Raw genomic sequence first — 20,529 nt, forward strand, 5'->3', positions numbered from 1 at the left:
TGGTTGAAAACCCTGGCAAAGTTTTTATCGAGGCCCTTTGTTAGCACCCTATCCTCATTGATGTATGTATCCACTTCTTATTAATGAATATCATACCTTTTCAAAAATAAAAAATAAAAAAAAACTAACTATCCACAAATCACTTTTAGGTGGTTTTTTTTTTCTTGACTAATGTGGATATAAACTTTTTTAGTTATCATAAAACGCTTTTAATCAACGTTTTTAGTTATCATAAAACGCTTTTAATCGCAGTCATAAACAAATTCATAGTCTTACACACTAAAAATAGCTCTTTTTAAATGATGAACATAAAAGGTTTATGCATGCCTTTCAAAATCTTATTTATATGCAACGAAAAATGTTTCCAATTTTCCAGTAAGAAGTTACTTATATTCCAAAAGTTTATTCTATTTTGTCATATTTTATTGGTCAACTCAAAGGTTTTTGTTTTGTTTTGTTTGAAAGGAATATGACCTTAAAAATTATGGTACATAATCTTAGAGTTAATGCGATGCATATAAAGTTAAGGAAGTGATTTCTACACAATTTTTAGCTTCTTACACATTTTTGTTTAATTCTGGATGTTGATTTCATTTGATTCATTCAATCTGATGTTATAAATAAAGAAAGGTGTGTCAAAAACTAAAAAATATGTGAAAATCACGTATTTAAAGTTAGTTCAATCCTTTAGTGGTGGTCAAAGATTTCCACAAAAAGTCATAGTATACAAGTATATTCCAAAGGATCAAATGTTAATTAATATGGCACGTATAAGAGTGATGTTAGATGCCATAATTGTTATATTTTATTATTATTAACATTATTATTAAGGAATCACGAATGTTTAAAGAATCACACATACGTACGTACACACACACACACAACATATATATATATATATATGTATGTATGTATGTATGTATGTATGTATGTATATGTGTATATATATATATGTATATATTAGCAACTGCAATTTAGTCACGTGATATTTCTCTAGGTTTTTTTTTTCTTCTTTTGAACAAGTGATATTATCTACACTAAGGGAATGAGATGGATTTAGCCTCACATTAGGCTATTAATAATGTGGTTCAAACTCGCATTTGGCGAGAATTGAACCTAAGACTTCTCACTTACAAGTGAAGACGAATATCACTAAATCGTAGTACTTAGTGACTCAGGCCATCTCCAACCGAAAGATCTAGAGGGCTGAAAATAGCCCGAAAACCGTCTCCAACCGAGGGCTAGGCTAGAGGGTTTGTGGGCCCCATGTAATCTGAAAGGGCCAAAGTGATGGCTGCATGCAGCCAGCCAGCCAGCTTGAGGCTGGCCAGAAATTCAAAAAATCTTGTCGGATATAACCGATAGGAATGCATTTATATTTAATATAAATACATTCTTGTCGATTATAATCGACAGGAATGCTTAAAGAAAATTTTGAATCCAATGACTAGCTGACTAGCCGTTGTATTCAATTTTTTTTTTTTTTTTTTTTTGAGTTTTTTGGGCCAATTTGTTTTTTTAAACTCTTAAAAATTCTAATTTTTTTTCCTATAAATACCTAAACCATTCATTAAATTTAAGTTCTATTTTTTTTTGGTCAGTTACCGTTGTAGTTTTTAAATTTAAGTTGATGTTGGATTTGAATTTAAATTGTTGTAGTTTTTAAATTTAAATAATAAATTATGTTGGGCCCTATGGCTTTTTGGCCCTTGGTTGGAGACAGTTTTTTTGTGATATGGCTAAAACGAGCCTTATGGCCCTTTGGCCCTCGGTTGTAGATGGAATCAAATATGGTCATATACTGTTCATTAAAATATTAATATCTTAGAGGGCTAGAGGGCTAAAACAAGTCCTTTGGCCAGTCCTCGGTTGGAGATGGCCTTAGGTTGAGGATCTAAGATAGTATTGACAACCTTAGGCCATCTCCAACCGATCCGGTCAGAGGGCCAGAGAGCCGAAAATAGTCTGAAATAACATAAAAACAGTCTCTAACCGAGGGTTAGGCCAAAGGGCTCGTGGGCCCCACAGGCTAACTAGCAGGCCCAAATGAGCCAGCTAGCTAGGCCCGGGCCGGCCTAATTATTTGAAACTAACGACTAACTGACGTTATATAGTTGTTGGATTTGATTTTTTTTTTTTTTGGGCCAAATTTTTTTTGAAAACTTTTAAAAAATTCCCATTTTTTTCCCATAAATACCTAAGCCATTCCTACACCATTTCTCACATAATTTTCACCGTTCCATACTATCTTACTTCATTCTATTTCAATTCTTCACATTCTATTTTCTTACCTCTTTCAATAATTTTTCCTTCAATTTTTTCAATAATTTTCGAATGGCCACATTTGCAATGAAAGGTAGGGCTTGAACCTGAAAAGAAGATGAAGTTCTTTGCAGGGCTTATAGATGGGTCTCAGAAGATAGACTGAGGGGGAGTTCTCAAACAAGTGAAGGTGTTTGGACTTGTACGTCCAAAAAATATTATGAGTTCTATAAATGCACCACTCCACCAAATACCCGAAACCACGAAAGTTGTTCTTCAAGATGGAAGAAACATCTTCATCCAAGTTTGAATAAATGGCATCAAGCACTGTTAACGGCCACAAGTAGACATGAAACTGGCGTCAATTACTACGACGAAGTAAGTGTTTTCACAATTTATTTTAAATATTTAATTATATTACATTTAATTTCATAAATTAATTTTCTTTAATTTTTGTAATTATATTTTCTAGGTATGCCAAGTAGAGGAATTGTATATGGAGGACAACTCAAAACCCTTTCAACATCATGATTATTGGGAAATTTGTAAATGGTGGGTGTTATTTGAAGATCCACCTCAACATAGAGTAAGTCCTACGCCGGTGTTCGGAAATGCATCCTCAACTGCAGATGGTGATGAAGATGGATCTCCTACATTCAAGAAACAAGGGTAGAAAATCCGTCTTAGGGTGAAGGTTCCATCTAGGGCTATGGGACGAAATAAGGCCCGAAAATTGAAGGAAAAAGGCAAGGCAAAGGATAATTATGCCTTTCAACAGGAAATGGCGGCCTCTTTGTGATTAATGGCGGAGCAAAATGCCATTACCGTGGAAGAAATAAACTGTAGGCATGAAGAACGGGCTAAACAAATACAAGAAGAGATGGATGATAGGAATATGCAAAGGAACACTTCATGTCACATCCCAGTCCGGCTTCGCCGTAGCACGATACTGTTCGCTTTGGACCTCGACCACACCTTCACGGTTTTGTTTCTGGGAACTCACGCGATAACTTCCAAGTGGGTTACCCATCATGGGAATGCTCTCGCCCGAACTCGCTTAACTTCGAAGTTTCCACGGAACCCGAAACCAGTGAGTTCCCAAAAGGTCTGGTGCTATATGGAGGTGGGCATGTACATATAAGGCACAACACCCCTTTATGTCGGGTAATGTGGGATGTTACAACCCACCCCCCCCTTAGGGGTCTAACAGCCTCTTCGGCAGACTCGCACCACACGGAAAAGTGGCTCTGATACCATTATGTCACATTCCAGATCGACTCCGCCGTAGCACGATATTGTCTGCTTTGGGCCACGTCCTCACTGTTTTGTTTCTAGAAACTCACACGAGATCTTCCCAATGGGTCACCCATTTTGGGAATGCTCTCGCCCGAGCTCGCTTAACTTTAGAGTTCCGATGGAACCAGAAGCTAGTGAGTTCCAAAAAAGGCCTCGTGCTAGGTAAAGATGAGAATATACATATAAGGCTTACAGGATCCACTTCACTAGGCAATGTAAGATCTAACAATCCACCCCCTTAGGGGCCCGACGTCCTTATCGGCACACTTCCGGCCAAGGATTGGCTCTGATACCAAATTGTCACATCCCCGCCTGGACCCCCACCACATCCCCGGCTCGACTCCACCGTAGCACGATATTGTCCGCTTTGGGCCCCAGCCACGCCTTCACGGTTTTGTTTTTAGGAACTCACGTAAGAACTTCCTAGTAGGTCACCCATCCTAGGAATGATCTCGCCCGAACTCACTTTAACTTCGAAGTTTCGACGAAACCCGAAGTCAGTGAGTTCCCAAAAGGCCTGGTGCTATATGGAGGTGTGCATGTACATATAAAGAACATCACCCTTCTCCGTTAGGCGATGTGGGATGTTACAATCCACCCACTTAAAGGGAACTTGGCGTCTTCATCGGCACACTCGCACCACACGGCAGAGTGGCTCTGATACCATTCTGTCACATCCTAGACCGGCTCCGCCGTAGCACGATATTGTCCGTTTTGGGCCACACCTTCAAGGTTTTGTTTCTAATAACTCACACAAGAACTTCCCAGTGGGTTACCTATCATGGAAATGCTCTCGCCCGTACGATATTGTCCACTTTCGGACACGCCCTCACGGTTTTGTTTCTGGGAACTCACACGATAACTTCCCAATGGGTCATCCATCCTGGGATTGTTCTTGCCTAAACTCGCTTAACTTGGGAGTTCCGATGGAACGCGAAGCCAGTGAGTTCCCAAAAGGCCTCACGCTATATGGAGGTGGGTATGTACATATAAGGCACATCACTCCCTCTCCGTTGGTCGATGTGGGATGTTACAATCCACCCCCCTTAGGGGTCCGACGTTCTCGTCGACATACTTGTACCACACGGCAGAGTGACTCTGATACCAAATTGTCACATCCCAGTCCGGCTTCGCCATAGCACGATATTATCCGCTTTGGACCCCGGCCATACCCTCACGGTTTTGTTTCTAGGAATTCACACGAGAACTTCCCAGTGGGTCATCCATCCTGGGAATGCTCTTGCCCGAACTTGCTTAACTTCGAAGTTCTGACGGAACCCGAAGCTAGTGAGTTCCCAAAATGCCTGGTGCTATATGAAGGTGGGTATGTACATATAAGGCACATCACCCCCTCCTTCGTCGAGCGATGTGGGATGTTACATTTCAGATTACACTCTAATGAGTAAGGCCTATTTTGATAAGAAAATGAGGGAAATTATGGCCCGACGGCAGTTGTTTACCTCCGACTATAATCCTACAATGACGGATGATTATAAACTTTAAATTTAAGTTGTTGTAGTTTTTAAATTAAAATAATAAATTATGTTTGGCCCTACGACCCTTTGGCCTCGTCGGTTGGAGATGGTTTTTTGTCATAGAGCTATGTTTGACATATGATCCTCTGGTCCATCGGTTGGAGATGGTAAGAAATATGACATGGCATTGTTCATTAAAATATTAATTCCTTGGAAGGCTAAAGCGAGTCATCTAGCCATCCTTCGGTTGAAGATGGCCTTGCCTCCCAAATCTCCCCATCTTAGTCCAATTTCAAACAGGGTCATGTTTTTCCTATGCAAGCTATATTGTGTATGAAAAAGTCATTTGCAACCTTGAATGTAGGATACGGAGCCAATTAAACTTCAAGTCTTGTTGCAGGTTCATGTTTTTATTCACACTTTGAAGATTTACATAAGGGTCTTATGGTACCGTAGTGGCTGAAAACAATTATGTTTATGCACCATGGCACAGGTTAGATCTCTATTGATCCTGCTTTATCAGGAATTTCCCATCTTAGTCCTCTCCTTTAGCAACTAATACTTTAATCCACTAATGCTATCTTTTGTTAAAAAAAAAATTAAAAAAATAGAAGCCCATTTAAACTTGTATGAAGAATTATTGAGTTACACCAAAACAGTAGGACCTAGCCCATTTGGCCTTTCAATCCATATCTAGTTCGGATCTTGAAAAATTGATTTCGAACCATCCAGCTGCCATTGCCGATCAGTCATCCAACAAACCCATGGATCCTCCACATGGAAGTAGGCCATGGCGGCCATGCTTACTCCACCATCTCCACCACCACCTCCACCATCATCATCATCAGCAATGGTTCCTTAACTATAAATCCATTAACATTGGTCCCTCAACTCATTAAAATGTGCAGCTATGGTCCCTTAACTAAAAATTCATTACCATTGGTCCCTCAACTTTAATCCAACTGGAGAAATGGTCCCTCAACTCTAACCCAATTGTAGCAATGGTCATTCCAACATAACTCATTTTGACAAAATTCTAACGAAGTTGACGAAAATGACCATACATGCATGTTTTGATGAGTTGAGGGATCCCAATTGTAGCAATGATCCTTCTAACATAATTTATTTTGACAAAATTCTAATGAAGTTGATGAAAATGACCATAACTACACATTTTGATGAGTTAAGGGACCAATGGTAATAGATTTTTAGTTGAGGGACCATTATTCCAATTTGATTAAAATTGAGGACCATTACTATAATTTCCTCTTCCGCAAAACCAAGAACCCCCAGCTGCCGCCGCCATTCCTTTCCCAACCCATTTGAATTCAGAACCTTCTGAGCTCAAAGAAGCGTACTACGACGATCCTACCTCTCAGTAAATGGCTTCAGCTTCTTTGCTTCAAGGTCAAAGTATGATTTTCGTCCCTCTGGTTCCAGTTAATTGTTCCAATTCTGCGAGATGAATGCATTTTGCATTTTTGCACCTCAACAAACTCCAATTTAGGTTCCCACATGTTGGTTACAAGCTTATTGAACATTTTCTTTTGCTTTTAGTTTTGTTTCACGTTTTGAGCTTGGGCAATTCAAGATTTGGTTTTTCATCAATTTGTTAACAGGACATTGCCGGAGTATGGTGAGGTCGATGATGGTGGGTTGGAAGAGGAAGAGGATGACGACCCGGTTTTCGTCTTAACAGACGAGTGGAAGGAGTTTTTCGCAAAATCTGGAGCCAAGAGGAAACTAGGTACTTTCTTCTCACTCTCTGCTATCTAACCTCTCACTTTATTTTTGGAAAATCATTTCCACACAACCTTTTGCGGAAATCACTTCCCTTGCATCTCGAGAACACCGACTTCTACGATATGATTTTGTGCTTGGTGAATGTAATTACAGAGACGCAGCAGGCCAAGAAGAATCTTACATGATAGGTTACTTACAACGGAGTCTTTCTGATTTATACAACATTATTGCACTTCCAGGAGGGTGAAACATCCATTGATAGAGTTTTTCATACATCGACCGGCGATGGTTTCTCAGTAGCGTTAGCCTTCTCCGGCCATCTATGATTTGTAGGGAAGCTTATTGAGAGCAGAATTAAACCTCTCATCCGGGATCGTTCGGTGGTTTTCGTAGAAATCTAGTATCTCCATTGATATGTTTTTCACCTGTCAAAATATGTGTTATAATTAATTCCCAGGGTACAAACAGAAAGAAAGCGCTACACTTGTTATTACCAACTCTGGAGTATGGTGATACACTAAATGCAGACGCAAGAACTCCATTCGGTCGGAGAAACTAGATTTATAAACGGATCCCTCAAGAGTAAGATGATATGCTATATGCAGAAACAAATAATCTTTTACCACGTTATGCAATAATCTACAAGTGACATTGCCAGTGCGCATGCTGGACCGAACGCAACTATATTTTCCCCCAGTTTCAAGCCATTTGTACAGAAGTTCCTTCAAGAGTAAGCACGCTAGCAATGTATATGCAAGCTAAAGCAATCAGGTGTGGAGGATGTACAAGTGCAAGGTCCATCTTGTACGTGTCATTTACAACTCCCCTGTGTATATCAAAAATGTCAAGGTTACCTCCCGTTTAAGTTCTAGAGAGCGCGAGAATGTATAAATACAAATACTCATTTATCAGAAACACCAAAGAGACATTTCTGTATTAAAACTCCTTGACAACAAGCAGTGCCCTAGAGACACAAACCCCTAATAACAAAGTTACGAGTTCCGGGTTTCTGAAGATGATGTATAAATAAATAAATAGCCACTAGGTAAACATTCAGATACGTATAACAATGTTCGAAAATAAACCACTTGGGAGATTGGGCACTTACCAAGTTAACTGAGTCATACTTATATCGTTTAAGCCTGCATCCTGAAGCAACCTGGAAACAAATAGAGTGAAATTGTTTTAAAGTAATAATGGAGGGACAAAAGAGAAGATTACTGTACTTAGAGCGTTATCAAGGGGGAACTAAGCAGATAAAGAGATATTCATCTCCGCAATCATCCGTTCATCAACACTGAGAAAAAGTACTTACTGAGACAATGAGCGATACGGATGGTATTCAACCAGATAATAGTTGAGAGCTTCTAAAATCTTCATTTCCATTTCAAGTATGTCGTTGATCTCATATCTATACTTATCATCGGTATCTGTAAAAGAAATGTTTCAGATTGTCTGTCAGTGCTTCAATAATAAAGGGTGGTGCTATCCACACCCTTTTTTACTTACCACATACTCTTTGTTAATTTTTGCCCCTTTTCTTCATTTCATTCGATCCGACGGCCGGAAATTAAGAGGGTGTGTGGGAGGTAAAAGAGGTGTGCAGATGGCACCACCCATAATAAATAGAACGACAACAAGTAAATCATAACAAAAATTGGAGAAAGGAATCTATTGTTTTCAGCAACCAATACTTACAAATCTTTCTTTCTTATGTAAAATACTAGAAGTTTAGCTTGCACTGTGCTTTCTTCTGCTTTGGATGCCAGGTACAGGCAGGTTGGAGCTACAAGACGTGGATCATACTCAGACATACTCTTCCTGAAGCAATAACGAGATGTTATGCTTGAAAAGAAAAATCACATCTAAAATTCAAAGTCCTGCAACGATAGACTACTAAACGGCAAGCCCAAAGAAGGGAATGTCAACAATAACTGTATGGTGAATTGAGACAAAGTTGCGTTGTGAACCCAGAATACAACAGATCGGAACAATGCAATCATAATAGAATAAAGATTGAACATCCATACGTAAGCATACATTGCACTGAACTTTTTGGGGGAATAAGTACTCGAAATTTGATAATAAGCAGGGTGAACTATATGCAGATGAAAACAAACGGACAATGGGCACGTAAAATCATGATTGACAATCAATTAGTGGAGGATATGCCTAGGTTAGTAGTTATTGTGATAATCAGTTCAGAGGCAAAGAAACGTAGCTTAGCTAAAGAAATGAGAAACTTAACAGATATGAACTCAATTGTGAAAGGAAGGATTTGGGGGTTAAGTTTAACAGTCTCGGGACTATCAGAAGAGAGCAACCACAAATAAGGAATAAACCATGCTAGTGACTGAGCATTTCTACTACAATAAGATAATTAGTTAACGTACTTGGTGTACACTCGTCTCATATATGTAACTGCGGTAGCTACAACCCTGAAAACAGTAAATAAGAAATCAGATAGATAGGCAGAAGTGAATTAAGAATTTTCCTGAACATAAAGTAGATGAGCCCGACCTTTGTCTCACTTTTACATGTTGGGCCAATTTTGATATATCCGAAAGAAAGGAAAAGGAAAAAGAGCAAAAAATGAATAATTTATAGTAAAGTAGATATGAAAAACATAGTGAGCGATCAGCAGTACTATGCATGTGTATTTGAGCAACATACATTAATCTTGTAGCAGAAGCTCTATGGCGGCGAGTCCCATCGCATCAAAAGAACCATATGATAAACATTTTAAGGAAATCGCTTCAAGAAAGAAAGCAAAAGCCAAGAACACCAACGCACCATATGACCAACTTCTAAGGGAAATTACTCTAGTTTTCCTCAGAAGTTGTCATATGATCGCATCAAAAGAACCATATGATAAACATTTTCGTCATACACATCAGATTTTTGAAGAACTAAATCATATAAGTGGTTTACTTATTCACATGAATCGGAATAAAAATCAATGTGATTACTAAAATGTCTATATTCTAGTAATCTATTTTATATGCTAATTCTTGTTTGTTTATTTATCTTTCGGTAATATTTTATTTTATTTTAGTTTTGTGAGAAAAAGTTGTAATTCTTTTATTTTTTTATTTTTTTAATTTTCTTTTGAGAGAATATAACTTGCATGAGTCCCATCAAAATTTTGATTTCTCAATATTTAGTAGCACTGGAGTAAATGTCGTTGTCTGAATTCAATTTCACTTTTTTATTCCACTTACTCATACATAGACATGACATAAATGTTGCCCCACTCCAGCACTCCCATCTTCATTTGACTATTGTGAGCATTGTCATTGTTAGCTCCTCTGTTTTTAGTTTCTTTACGTACAATTATTTGTATGTATTAACGTAGGGTGAGCAAGGTATCTTCCACCAAACAAATGGTGCATAAATATGTGGTCAGTAATCTAGGACATATAACATGAGACCCACGTTTTCGCCCACATTCATCGTACATGTTCACACTAGGGTGCATATGCATTATTACTTTTTATCATTGAAGTAAAATGCATTCGCACGTCTTTAGTCTAGCCTAACCGATGAGGGTAAATAGGGAAACAAGTTATGTAAGAGTTTAATTGCGATCCGAAGTGAGTTAAAAAATAAAACTAATGAAAATGGCTTCAAAATTTTGGGTTTTAACCAAAAACCATTCTATACCTTTATTTAATGATAAGAATAAGGGAAACAAAAAAAAACAAAAAAACCTATCTAAAGGCGCGTGCAAAGAGCACTCAACGAATCCTTCTGTTGCATAACCCCTTGACATAATCTAAGCAAATTTTATTCATCTAAAATTACAATTTCAAATTGAAGTAGATTCCGTTCGATTTAGAATCACATATGGGACAATATGGTTAGGAGGGAGTCGATTCAGAATCACATATGAAGCAGTATGGTTGCGCAGTCTGTGGAGGCTGAGAGCAAATGTGACTATTGTTAAAGATGCTCCACATGCAGTGCACTGTGCTTTACAGATTCCACTGTGCTTTACAGATTGGAATATGGTTCCCACGTTAAAGATGTATGATTATTCTAAACAACAAGGACACATGCATAGTGGACAGCAAGGCCACTGCATGTGTATACTGACTGATGTTTCATAGACAGCAAGGATGCCACTTCCAGTTGTTTTGTTTATTTGCATGCGTGTATAGTAAACTGTGTATAAAACTCTGCTGCAATTGCAGCAGATCATTATTCAAAAAATATAGATTGGATCCAAGTTTAATATGGTATCAGAGCACCGATCTTGGTGACTCTAGAAAGCTCATTCTGCTTCCGCCACAAACACAACCAGTCCATCTTCATTAAACACAGCCACCATGGGCGACGAAAGACCAACTGAGACGATACCCCATGTATCTGATCCTCTCATTCTGCATCATTCAGACTCACCAAGCCTTGTCTTAGTCTCACAACTTCTTGATGGACACAACTATGGACAGTGGAGCCGTTCTATGCGAATCGCCCTCAGCGCCAAAAACAAACTAGGGTTCATTGATGGATCAATCAAGAATCCCGCAACCATTCATGCCAAGTATCCAATTTGGCAGAGATGCAATGACATGGTCTTGTCCTGGATTTGGCAATCCGTGCAGGGCAACATTGCCCACAGTATACTCTACTGCAAAACTGCATCAGCAGCATGGAGAGATCTTGAGGATCGTTTCTCGCAAGGAAACGATTCCAGGATCTATCAAATTCGACAAGAAATTGTCGAACACCGACAAGGACAGCTATCTATTTCAGATTATTACACAAAATTGAAAGCTCTCTGGGATGAATTAGCATCATATCATGGGCCCATTGCCTGTGAATGCGAGGGATCCAAGGCACATGCAGACAGGGAAGAAAAAGAGAAAGTCATGCAGTTCTTAATGGGTCTGAACGAGAGTTACTCAATCATACGAGGTTCTATCTTGATGATGAGCCCACTTCCAGATACACGACGAGTCCATGGATTGGTTCTTCAACATGAACGCCAATTGGATGTGGTAAATCGACGTGAACCTATCGCCCATGCAATGCAAACCAGTCATTCGACAGCACCAAAACGAGGCTATGGTGCCAACAACCCTAATTCACGGAAGATATTCAAATGCAGCTACTGTGACGGAGGACATCCAGTCGAACGTTGTTTTTTTCTTATTGGATTCCCTGAAGGACACAAATGGCACGGGAAGAATGTGCAGCCCAGAAATAGACGTGCACCTCCAACTTCCAACAATGTTGAAGCATTACCGTCGCCAGCTACCAAAGCAACAACCTCCAACAAATTTGATGCAACGTTCACAACCGAGGAGTACAACCAACTCATGGCTCTCCTTTGCAATAAGAATGGTACCGATCTGCCCCTTGCACATGCAACAGGTATCTATACACCCAACTGCCATTTTGCACATTATGATCCAACATTGTATTGGATCGTGGATAGCGGGGCCACAGATCATGTTTCTCACTTATCACTCAGCCATAATCACACTAAAACCCAACATGATTTTGTTGGTTTACCAAATGGCGGACAGGCTGCGATTAAAACCATTGGGTCCATTAAATTGTCCCCCGAGATAACTCTTGATGGAGTTTTACATGTGCCACAATTTCATGTGAATTTGTTATCTGTGAGTAAGTTGACCTGGGCATTGAAGTGCATTGTGATATTTTACCCGGGTTTTTGTGTTGTGCAGGACATGGCTACGAAGAAGATGATTGGCCTGGGCAAGCAGTTTGATGGACTTTACTACCTCACTCCAACACAAAACCCTCATCTCGCTCACCATGTCAAACGTACCTCGGCACTTAAGCATCAACGTCTTGGGCACCCATCCTCGGCTCCCCTTCACTCTTTATCCCAGACTATCCCAGAAATTATCTTTGATTCTACACATGTTTGTGATGTTTATCCTTTAGCAAAACAAACTCGTTCATCTTTTGTTTCCAGTTCAATAAAATCAGTTGCTCCTTTTGATTTGATCCACTGTGATATTTGGGGGCCACATAAAATCCATACACACTCTGGGGCACGTTACTTCCTCACCATTGTAGATGACTTTACCCGTTTCACATGGGTTCATCTTATGCGATTTAAATCAGATACACAAACCTTGTTGCACTCGTTCTTTTCTTGGGTCAAAACCCAGTTTCACGTGACATTAAAACCCTTCGTGCAGACAATGGGGGAGAATTTGTATCTATGCGTTCGTTTTTAGACACTCATGACACCCTTTTTCAACACACCTGTGCACACACCCCTCAACAAAACGGGGTAGTTGAACGCAAACATCGCCATCTTTTGAACGTTGCCCGTGCCTTACGATTTCAAGCTAACCTACCCTTAAAATTCTGGGGGGAGAGTATACAAACTGCATGTTACCTTATCAATCGCCTTCCAGCACCCTTACTTTCCCACAAATCTCCATATGAACTCTTGCATGAGACACTACCTACATACTCTCATCTCCGGGTTTTTGGGTGTTTATGCTATGCCACCAACCTTACCCCCTCCCACAAATTTGATGCTCGTGCTCGTCGCTGCCTCTTCCTGGGTTATCCCCTTGGCCAAAAGGGCTACCGTGTTTATGACCTTGATAGCAAACGCGTTTTTTCCTCTCGTGGTGTCATCTTTCATGAGCATATTTTCCCCCTTGCTACCTCACCACCAGAAAAAGACCTCGACTTCCCTGTCTTACCTATCCCTCATGACGATCTCACTCCTGCACTCCTCTCAACTCAACCCCTTCCAACTCCTGACCTCCCTCCCACTGCCGATATCACTCATTCACCCCCAAACATCCCTCCCTCGCCAGCATCTGCTCCCTCACCTTCGCAACCTCCTTCTCTTCGCCACTCCGACCGCATTAAACACCCACCTGCCCATCTTCGTGACTACCAGACACATCATGCTGCTTTGCTTCAGCGCAGCGTCATCCCTTCCACCATGTCCGGCACCCGATATCCCCTTTAACGGTATGTTTCTTACTCCCATCTCTCTCCTGCTCACTGCTCTTTTGTCCACAACATCTCTCACTTAGTTGAACCAGCCTCTTATGAGCAGGCCTGTCATGACCCTCACTGGCTTGCAGCCATGAACTCTGAGATTGAAGCCCTTGAAGCCACCTGGACTATGGTTCCCCTCCCTCCTCACCAACGACCCATTGGCTGTAAATGGGTCTTCAAAATTAAGTACCATTCCGATGGTACCATCGAACGCTACAAGGCCCGCCTTGTCGCCAAAGGGTTCACACAGCGCGAAGGGATTGATTACAAAGAAACGTTTGCTCCAGTTGCTAAACTCATTACTGTCCGCTATCTCTTGACTGTTGCTGCTGTTCGCAGCTGGTCTCTTCATCAAATGGATGTCCAAAATGCTTTCCTTCACGGTGCATTGCATGAAGAAGTCTATATGATATCGCCTCCTGGATATCGTCGACAGGGGGAGACCATGGTTTGTCGACTCCACAAATCGTTATACGGACTCAAGCAAGCTTCTCGCTGCTGGTTCCAACGTTTTTCATCTGCCATTCAAGAAATTGGCTTCCAACAGTCCCGTGCGGATTACTCGTTATTCACTCAGGTCTGTGGACAATCTATTACTGTGGTATTACTCTACGTTGATGACATGATCATTGCAGGAAATGATGAGGAAGCCATTAGTCGACTCAAGAAGTTTCTTAGTGGTTGTTTCAGAATTAAAGATCTCGGACCATTAAAATATTTACTTGGTGTCGAAGTTGCACGGTCCAAGGCTGGGATCTCCATTTGCCAACGTAAATATACCTTGGATATATTGGAGGAAGCTGGTTTGCTTGGAGTAAGACCTGCCAAGGTACCCATGGAACCTGATTTAGTGTTGACAACAACTGGTAGTGATGCTCTCAAGGACCCGACTCGATATCGACGTTTGGTTGGTAAACTGATCTATCTCACCATTACAAGGCCAGACGTTACGCAGTAAATAATCTCAGTCAGTTCATGCAAGAACCCAAACTTCACCATCTTAAGGCAGCACATCGCCTTCTCCAATATCTGAAAGAAGCACCCGAACAAGGCTTAATGTTCTCTTCCCAAAGTGAATTACATTTAATCGGTTACTATGATGCAGATTGGGCACGTTGCCCCATTACCCGTCGATCAGTGACAGGTTATTGTATCTTCCTTGGAAAGTCACTTGTGTCCTGGAAAAGCAAGAAACAAGTTACAATAGCTCGTTCCTCTGCTGAAGCGGAGTATCGATCCATGGCTGCAGCTACTTGTGAATTAAGTTGGCTGCGATATTTGTTGAAAGATTTACGTGTTGAGCATTCCCAACCGGCAAAGTTATTTTGTGACAACCAAGCGGCTTTACACATAGCTGCAAATCCTGTGTATCATGAACGCACAAAGCATATTGGGATCGATTGCCACACTGTTCGTGAGAGGGTTGAAAGGGGAGAAATTAAAACTTCCTATGTCGGAACGGGAGAACAAGTCGCAGACTTGTTTACTAAGCCACTGCATGCGCCTATTTTTCAAACGCATCTAGGCAAGTTAGGCGTCATTGACATTCACGCTCCGACTTGAGGGGGAGTGTTAAAGATGCTCCACATGCAGTGCACTGTGCTTTACAGATTCCACTGTGCTTTACAGATTGGAATATGGTTCCCACGTTAAAGATGTATGATTATTCTAAACAATAAGGACACATGCATAGTGGACAGCAAGGCCACTGCATGTGTATACTGACTGATGTTTCATAGACAGCAAGGATGCCACTTCCAGTTGTTTTGTTTATTTGCATGCGTGTATAGTAAACTGTCTATAAAACTCTGCTGCAATTGCAGCAGATCATTATTCAAAAAATATAGATTGAATCCAAGTTTAATAACTATAACCGATCTCGAGGAAGATAGATTTGTGTTCGATAAGAAGCATGAAAGAAATGCAATCATCAGGGGAGGACCTTGGCTTTATAATAAACAATTATTATTGGTGCTGGAGGAGATGGATGACATATTGCAGCCTCTGAGGATCCCGTTGCTGTTCGAAGAATTTTGGATCCAGTTGAGAGGTTTATCGATGTGTTATATGACACGGGAGATGGGAAAGTTCATAGAAAATCTGGTGGGAGAATACGTGGTTGCATATCAAAGTAGAAAGACGGATCAGTTTGGTAGTATCTTGAGAGTTCGGGTTCGGTTGGATGTTAGTAAACCTCTTCGGCGCAGCATTTCAATCAAGCTTGAGGGGAAAATAGTAGACATTGATATTCGGTATGAAAAGCTTCCATTGACGTGTTGCTTGTACGGAATGATGAACCACGTTGAAGACCAATGTGACCGATATCAAGGGAGTGGTTGTGACAACAAACAAAAGCCATATAGACGCTGGTTCCAGGAGGACATCCTTTTGCCGGAGTATAGGAGACCACTAGGGAAGAGGTTTGGGATGGGCCCAGAACCTGGGTAGGTGATGAAAGTTACAGGGGATGAAGAGGACGAAGCACCAGAAATGGTCTCTGATGACGATAGTAGCTGGAAAGGGGATGACAGGAGAAAGGAGAAGAAGACTGAGGTTGAATCGAGCAGGGAACAGGAACATGGGGACATGGGGTGCAGACGATCGGGTCTCAGCACAAATCACGGTATTCATTGCCTGATTTAAATGAGATGGTGGTTGAAACAAATTTTGGGGATGATTCTATGGCATTAATGCCAAAGAATGAACGTTTAGATTTAAGTATTCAACTATGCATAAATGTGGAAGTTGACAATCTCGTGACGCAAGTAAGGGGGCAGAATCTAAATGACATTTGTGTTGGAGCCCAATTTGAGGGAGGCCTTGCCCATGAAATAAATGGGGGGTGTACTAGAGAGAAAACGCTCAACGGGCCGTCTAGTTTTAGGCTTCATGCGGGACAGCCTATGGGAATCTATCAATTTGGGCCAATGGGTGGGGAGTTTAATTTTGGAATTAACAGCAGGGAGGAGGTTGTTGAAGGGTCCGATTTGATGAACATGGGGCAGCGAGCAGAGGAAGGTCCGGAACTCTCTATAGGGTCTGACCCATTTAATTTAGCCCCCTTTATTTATGGGAACCAGGCTGAACAACGAGGAACAGTTAAACGAAGTGTTGGAAATAAATGGAAGATTCGAAAGAAATATTATCGAACGCAACGAAAACTTCTTGAGTTAGGGAAGAGAAATGCATGCGAGAAGAATTTGGAGGGACGTGTTCGGGACAGTGGCAATAAACGGAGGGTTGTCCAGCGGAAGTGGATCGGCATAAATCATGGCAATTACTTGAGTCTCTTAATGCCAATTCATCATTACCTTGGTGTTGTATTGGAGATTTTAATGAAATCCTGAGAGCGGATGAGCAGGAAGGTGGTGACTTAAGAAGTGAAAGACAGATGATGGGTTTTCTTCAGGAAGTGTTGGCAAGATGTCAGTTTAATGACCTTGGTTATCTAGGTAATAAATTTACCTGGGCAACTACAAGGGGTGGAGACATCAAAGTTCGACTTGATCGAGTTCTGGCAAACCAGGAATGGATGGACTTATTTTTGTCATTCCGGGTGGAACATCTAAAACCAACGACTTCGGATCATATCCCTACTCTGTTTGAGTGGGTGGTTCGTAAAAGAGGAAAGTACAAGAAAGCATTCCGCTTTGAAGAAGGTTGGACAGCCAAAAGGGGTGTCAAGAAATGGTACAGTTGGGTTGGAATTCGAAAATTGTGGGGTCTCCTATGTTTCAAGTGATGGAGAAAATTAAAGCTACTAGAGTGGAATTATTGAAGTGGGCAAAGAACAACGAACGCTGAATTCCAGAAGAGATCGCAGAGACGGAGGATAAATTAAATAGCTTATTTGGACAACCTTTCACGGAAACGTCAATAGCACAAAGTTATGAACTCTATAATAAATTACATTCTTTGCTTGCACAGGAGGAAGCATTTTCGAGGCAACATTCTCGTGAAAATTGGTTGAGACTCGGCGATCAAAACACAAAATATTTTCACCAATAGGCTAACTGAATAAGGTGTGCAAACTTGTTGACTGGATTATTTGATGACCAAGGATTATGGCGTGAGGATAAAGTTGGTTTGGAGGAGATAGTAGTGAGCTACTTTGAAAAATTGTTTGACTCCGAGGCTCCAACAAATGGAGAGAAAATTCTACAGTATGTACAACCAAGGGTTACCGAGAGTATGAATGAGGACCTTACGAAACTGTTTGAGGATCAAGAGATAAAATTTGCTCTTTTTCAAATGCATCCGACTAAGGCTCTAGGACCGGATGGAATGTCTCCGGGTTTTTACCAAAAACATTGGGATATTGTTGGCAATGATGTATGCAATGGCATCTGGGCTCTCCTCTCATCAGGAAGAATGTTGAAAAATCAATTATACTCATGTTACTCTTATTCCGAAGAATAAAGATTCGATAGGAATGACACAGTTACGTCCGATTAGTTTATGTAATGTCATTTACAAAATTTGCTCCAAAGTTTTAACCAATAGACTCAAAAGGTGCTTCCGGAGATTATTTCTACTAATCAGAGTGCTTTTGTGCCGGGGAGATTGATTTCGGATAATAGCTTGGTAGCTTCGGAAATTGCTTATTATATGCATAAGAAGTCTTCTGGATGGGATAGAGTGATGGCATTGAAACTGGATATAAGTAAGGCGTACGACCGTATCGAATGGAGTTTCCTCAAACAAATGATGAAAAAGTTGGGCTTTGCGGACAAGTGGATTAATTTGATGATGGCGTGTGTGACTACCATTTCATACTTGTTTAAGGTAAATGGCGAGTTGGTGGGATATGTTCACCTAAAGCAAGGGATTCGACAAGGTGACCCCCTTTCTCCATTTCTCTTTGTGTTATGTGTGGAAGGTATTTCTCCATGGGAAATAATTTCGGTGTCGAAAAGAGCATACTGGTGGGACGAAGTCCAGAAATTGGCAGCATTGTTTTCTTTCCTGGGAGATTTCCAAGTGTCTGAGTTCCCCCAATCGTCAATTACTTCGTCGTTCAGACCTTCAGATTCTGTTTTCCCGGAAAGTACAAGTTCCCATCTCGTAGACAAATAATTATCTACCGAACCCTTTAATTTGGGTTTAAATTTTCACTTCAAAGCTTGTTTAGCCTGACTAATTTTTCCGTGCTTCGTATTGTTATGTGGTGTTTGGAAATTTGAATTCACTAAAGTTATAACATCTATATCTTTTTTTCATCATACACATCAGATTTGTTAAGAACTAAATCATATAAACGGTTTACTTATTCACATGAATCGGAAGAAAAATCAATGTGATTACTAAAATGTCCATATTCTAATAATCTATTTTATATGCTAATTCTTGTTTGTTTATTTATGTTCTGGTGAAATTTTATTTTATTTTAATTTTGTGAGAAAAGTTGTAATTCTTTTTATTTTTTTATTTTTTTATTTTGAAAGAATATAACTTGCATGAGTCCCATCAAATTTTTGATTTCTCAATATTTAGTAGCACTAGAGTAAATGCCATTATACGAATTCAATTTCACTTTTTTATTCCACTTACTCGTACATAGACGTGACATAAATGTAGCCCCACTCTAACACTCCCATCTTCATTTGACTATTGTGAGCATTGTCATTGTCAGCTCCTCTGTTTTTCGTTTCTTGATGTACAATTATTTGTGTGTATAAACGTAGAGTGAGAAAGGTATCTTCCACCTAACAAATGGTGCATAAAAATGTGGTCAGTAATCTAGGACATATAACATGAGACTCACGTTTTCGCCCACATTCAACGTACATGTTCACACTAGGGTGCATATGCATTATTACTTTTTATCATTGAAGTAAAATGCACGTATATTCGCACTCTTTAGTCTAGCCTAACCGGTGAGGGTAAATAGGGAAACAAGTTATGTAAGAGTTCAATTGTGATCCGAAGTAAGTTAAAAACAAAAACTAATGAAAATGACTTCAAAACTTTGAGTTTTAATCAAAAAAACATTCTATAAAAAAACCTAACTAACAGCATGTGCAAAGAGCACTCAACCAATCATTCAGTTGCATAACCCTTTGACAAATCCAAGCATATTTTATTCCTCTAAAATTAAAATTTCAAATTAAAGTGGGTTCGTTCGATTCAAAATCACATATAAGACGGTATGGTTGGGAGGGAGTCGGTTAGGTGTGGCTTAGGACGGCATGGGTTGCATCATTTTATGCGATTTTTTCTTCAATTTTTTGTTGCCGGGTCGCAAATTTTTCTTCATGTCTGCAATTTTTTCGTTGCTGCTGGGCTCTCCTGCTAATTACTGCTGTTTTTACGGCATGGGTTCATGTGTTGAGAGCATGTCTGCTTCTTTATGCTTGCTTTTTTTGTACCATGAATGAATTCGTTTCATTAATAAATATTAAAAATACTCTTGGATAACTAAATCAAGCCCTTATATACCTGAATACATAAGGTGACAACAAAAAGTTTACTAAGACATTTCTTCGTCCCGCAAACCCTGCTTTCACTGCCTTGGTGCAATGATATGCACGCAACGAAGGTTCGTCGGGCAAATATTTGCATGACATTTTCTTGATTTTGTGCAACGAAGGACCTACGTCGCGCAAAGTATTTTTTGTACTAGTGTAGTGCCAAAATTGGTAGCATCAGTCCTCTTTTTACCCCCATGCTTTTCGTAATTACTTTTCATGTCTTTGAATAAATTTATATAGAACAAGTTCATCGTTATGATAATGTTACAATATGTATTGGT

At 40.1% G+C, this 20,529-nt stretch overlaps 2 protein-coding genes across 2 annotated transcripts; one reads left to right on the forward strand and one right to left on the reverse strand.

The window, feature by feature from the left end:
• Positions 1 to 6,657: 6,657 nt before the first annotated feature.
• LOC137728343 (cyclin-C1-2-like) lies at positions 6,658 to 9,430 on the reverse strand. Its single transcript, XM_068467155.1, has 8 exons — positions 9,297 to 9,430; positions 9,170 to 9,214; positions 8,475 to 8,597; positions 8,286 to 8,293; positions 8,092 to 8,206; positions 7,885 to 7,935; positions 7,491 to 7,602; positions 6,658 to 7,201 (listed from the first exon to the last, which is right to left on the reverse strand). The coding sequence occupies exons 1-8, from the start codon at positions 9,428 to 9,430 to the stop codon at positions 7,097 to 7,099; spliced, it is 693 nt and encodes a 230-aa protein (XP_068323256.1). The 3' UTR covers positions 6,658 to 7,096.
• A 1,674-nt stretch (positions 9,431 to 11,104) lies between these two features.
• On the forward strand, positions 11,105 to 13,746 carry LOC137728344 (uncharacterized). Its single transcript, XM_068467156.1, has 3 exons — positions 11,105 to 12,152; positions 12,470 to 12,500; positions 12,876 to 13,746. The coding sequence occupies exons 1-3, from the start codon at positions 11,105 to 11,107 to the stop codon at positions 13,744 to 13,746; spliced, it is 1,950 nt and encodes a 649-aa protein (XP_068323257.1).
• The last annotated feature ends 6,783 nt before the right edge of the window (positions 13,747 to 20,529 follow it).

Source organism: Pyrus communis, chromosome 3 (assembly GCF_963583255.1).
Source record: "Pyrus communis chromosome 3, drPyrComm1.1, whole genome shotgun sequence".
Taxonomy (NCBI): Eukaryota; Viridiplantae; Streptophyta; class Magnoliopsida; order Rosales; family Rosaceae; genus Pyrus; species Pyrus communis.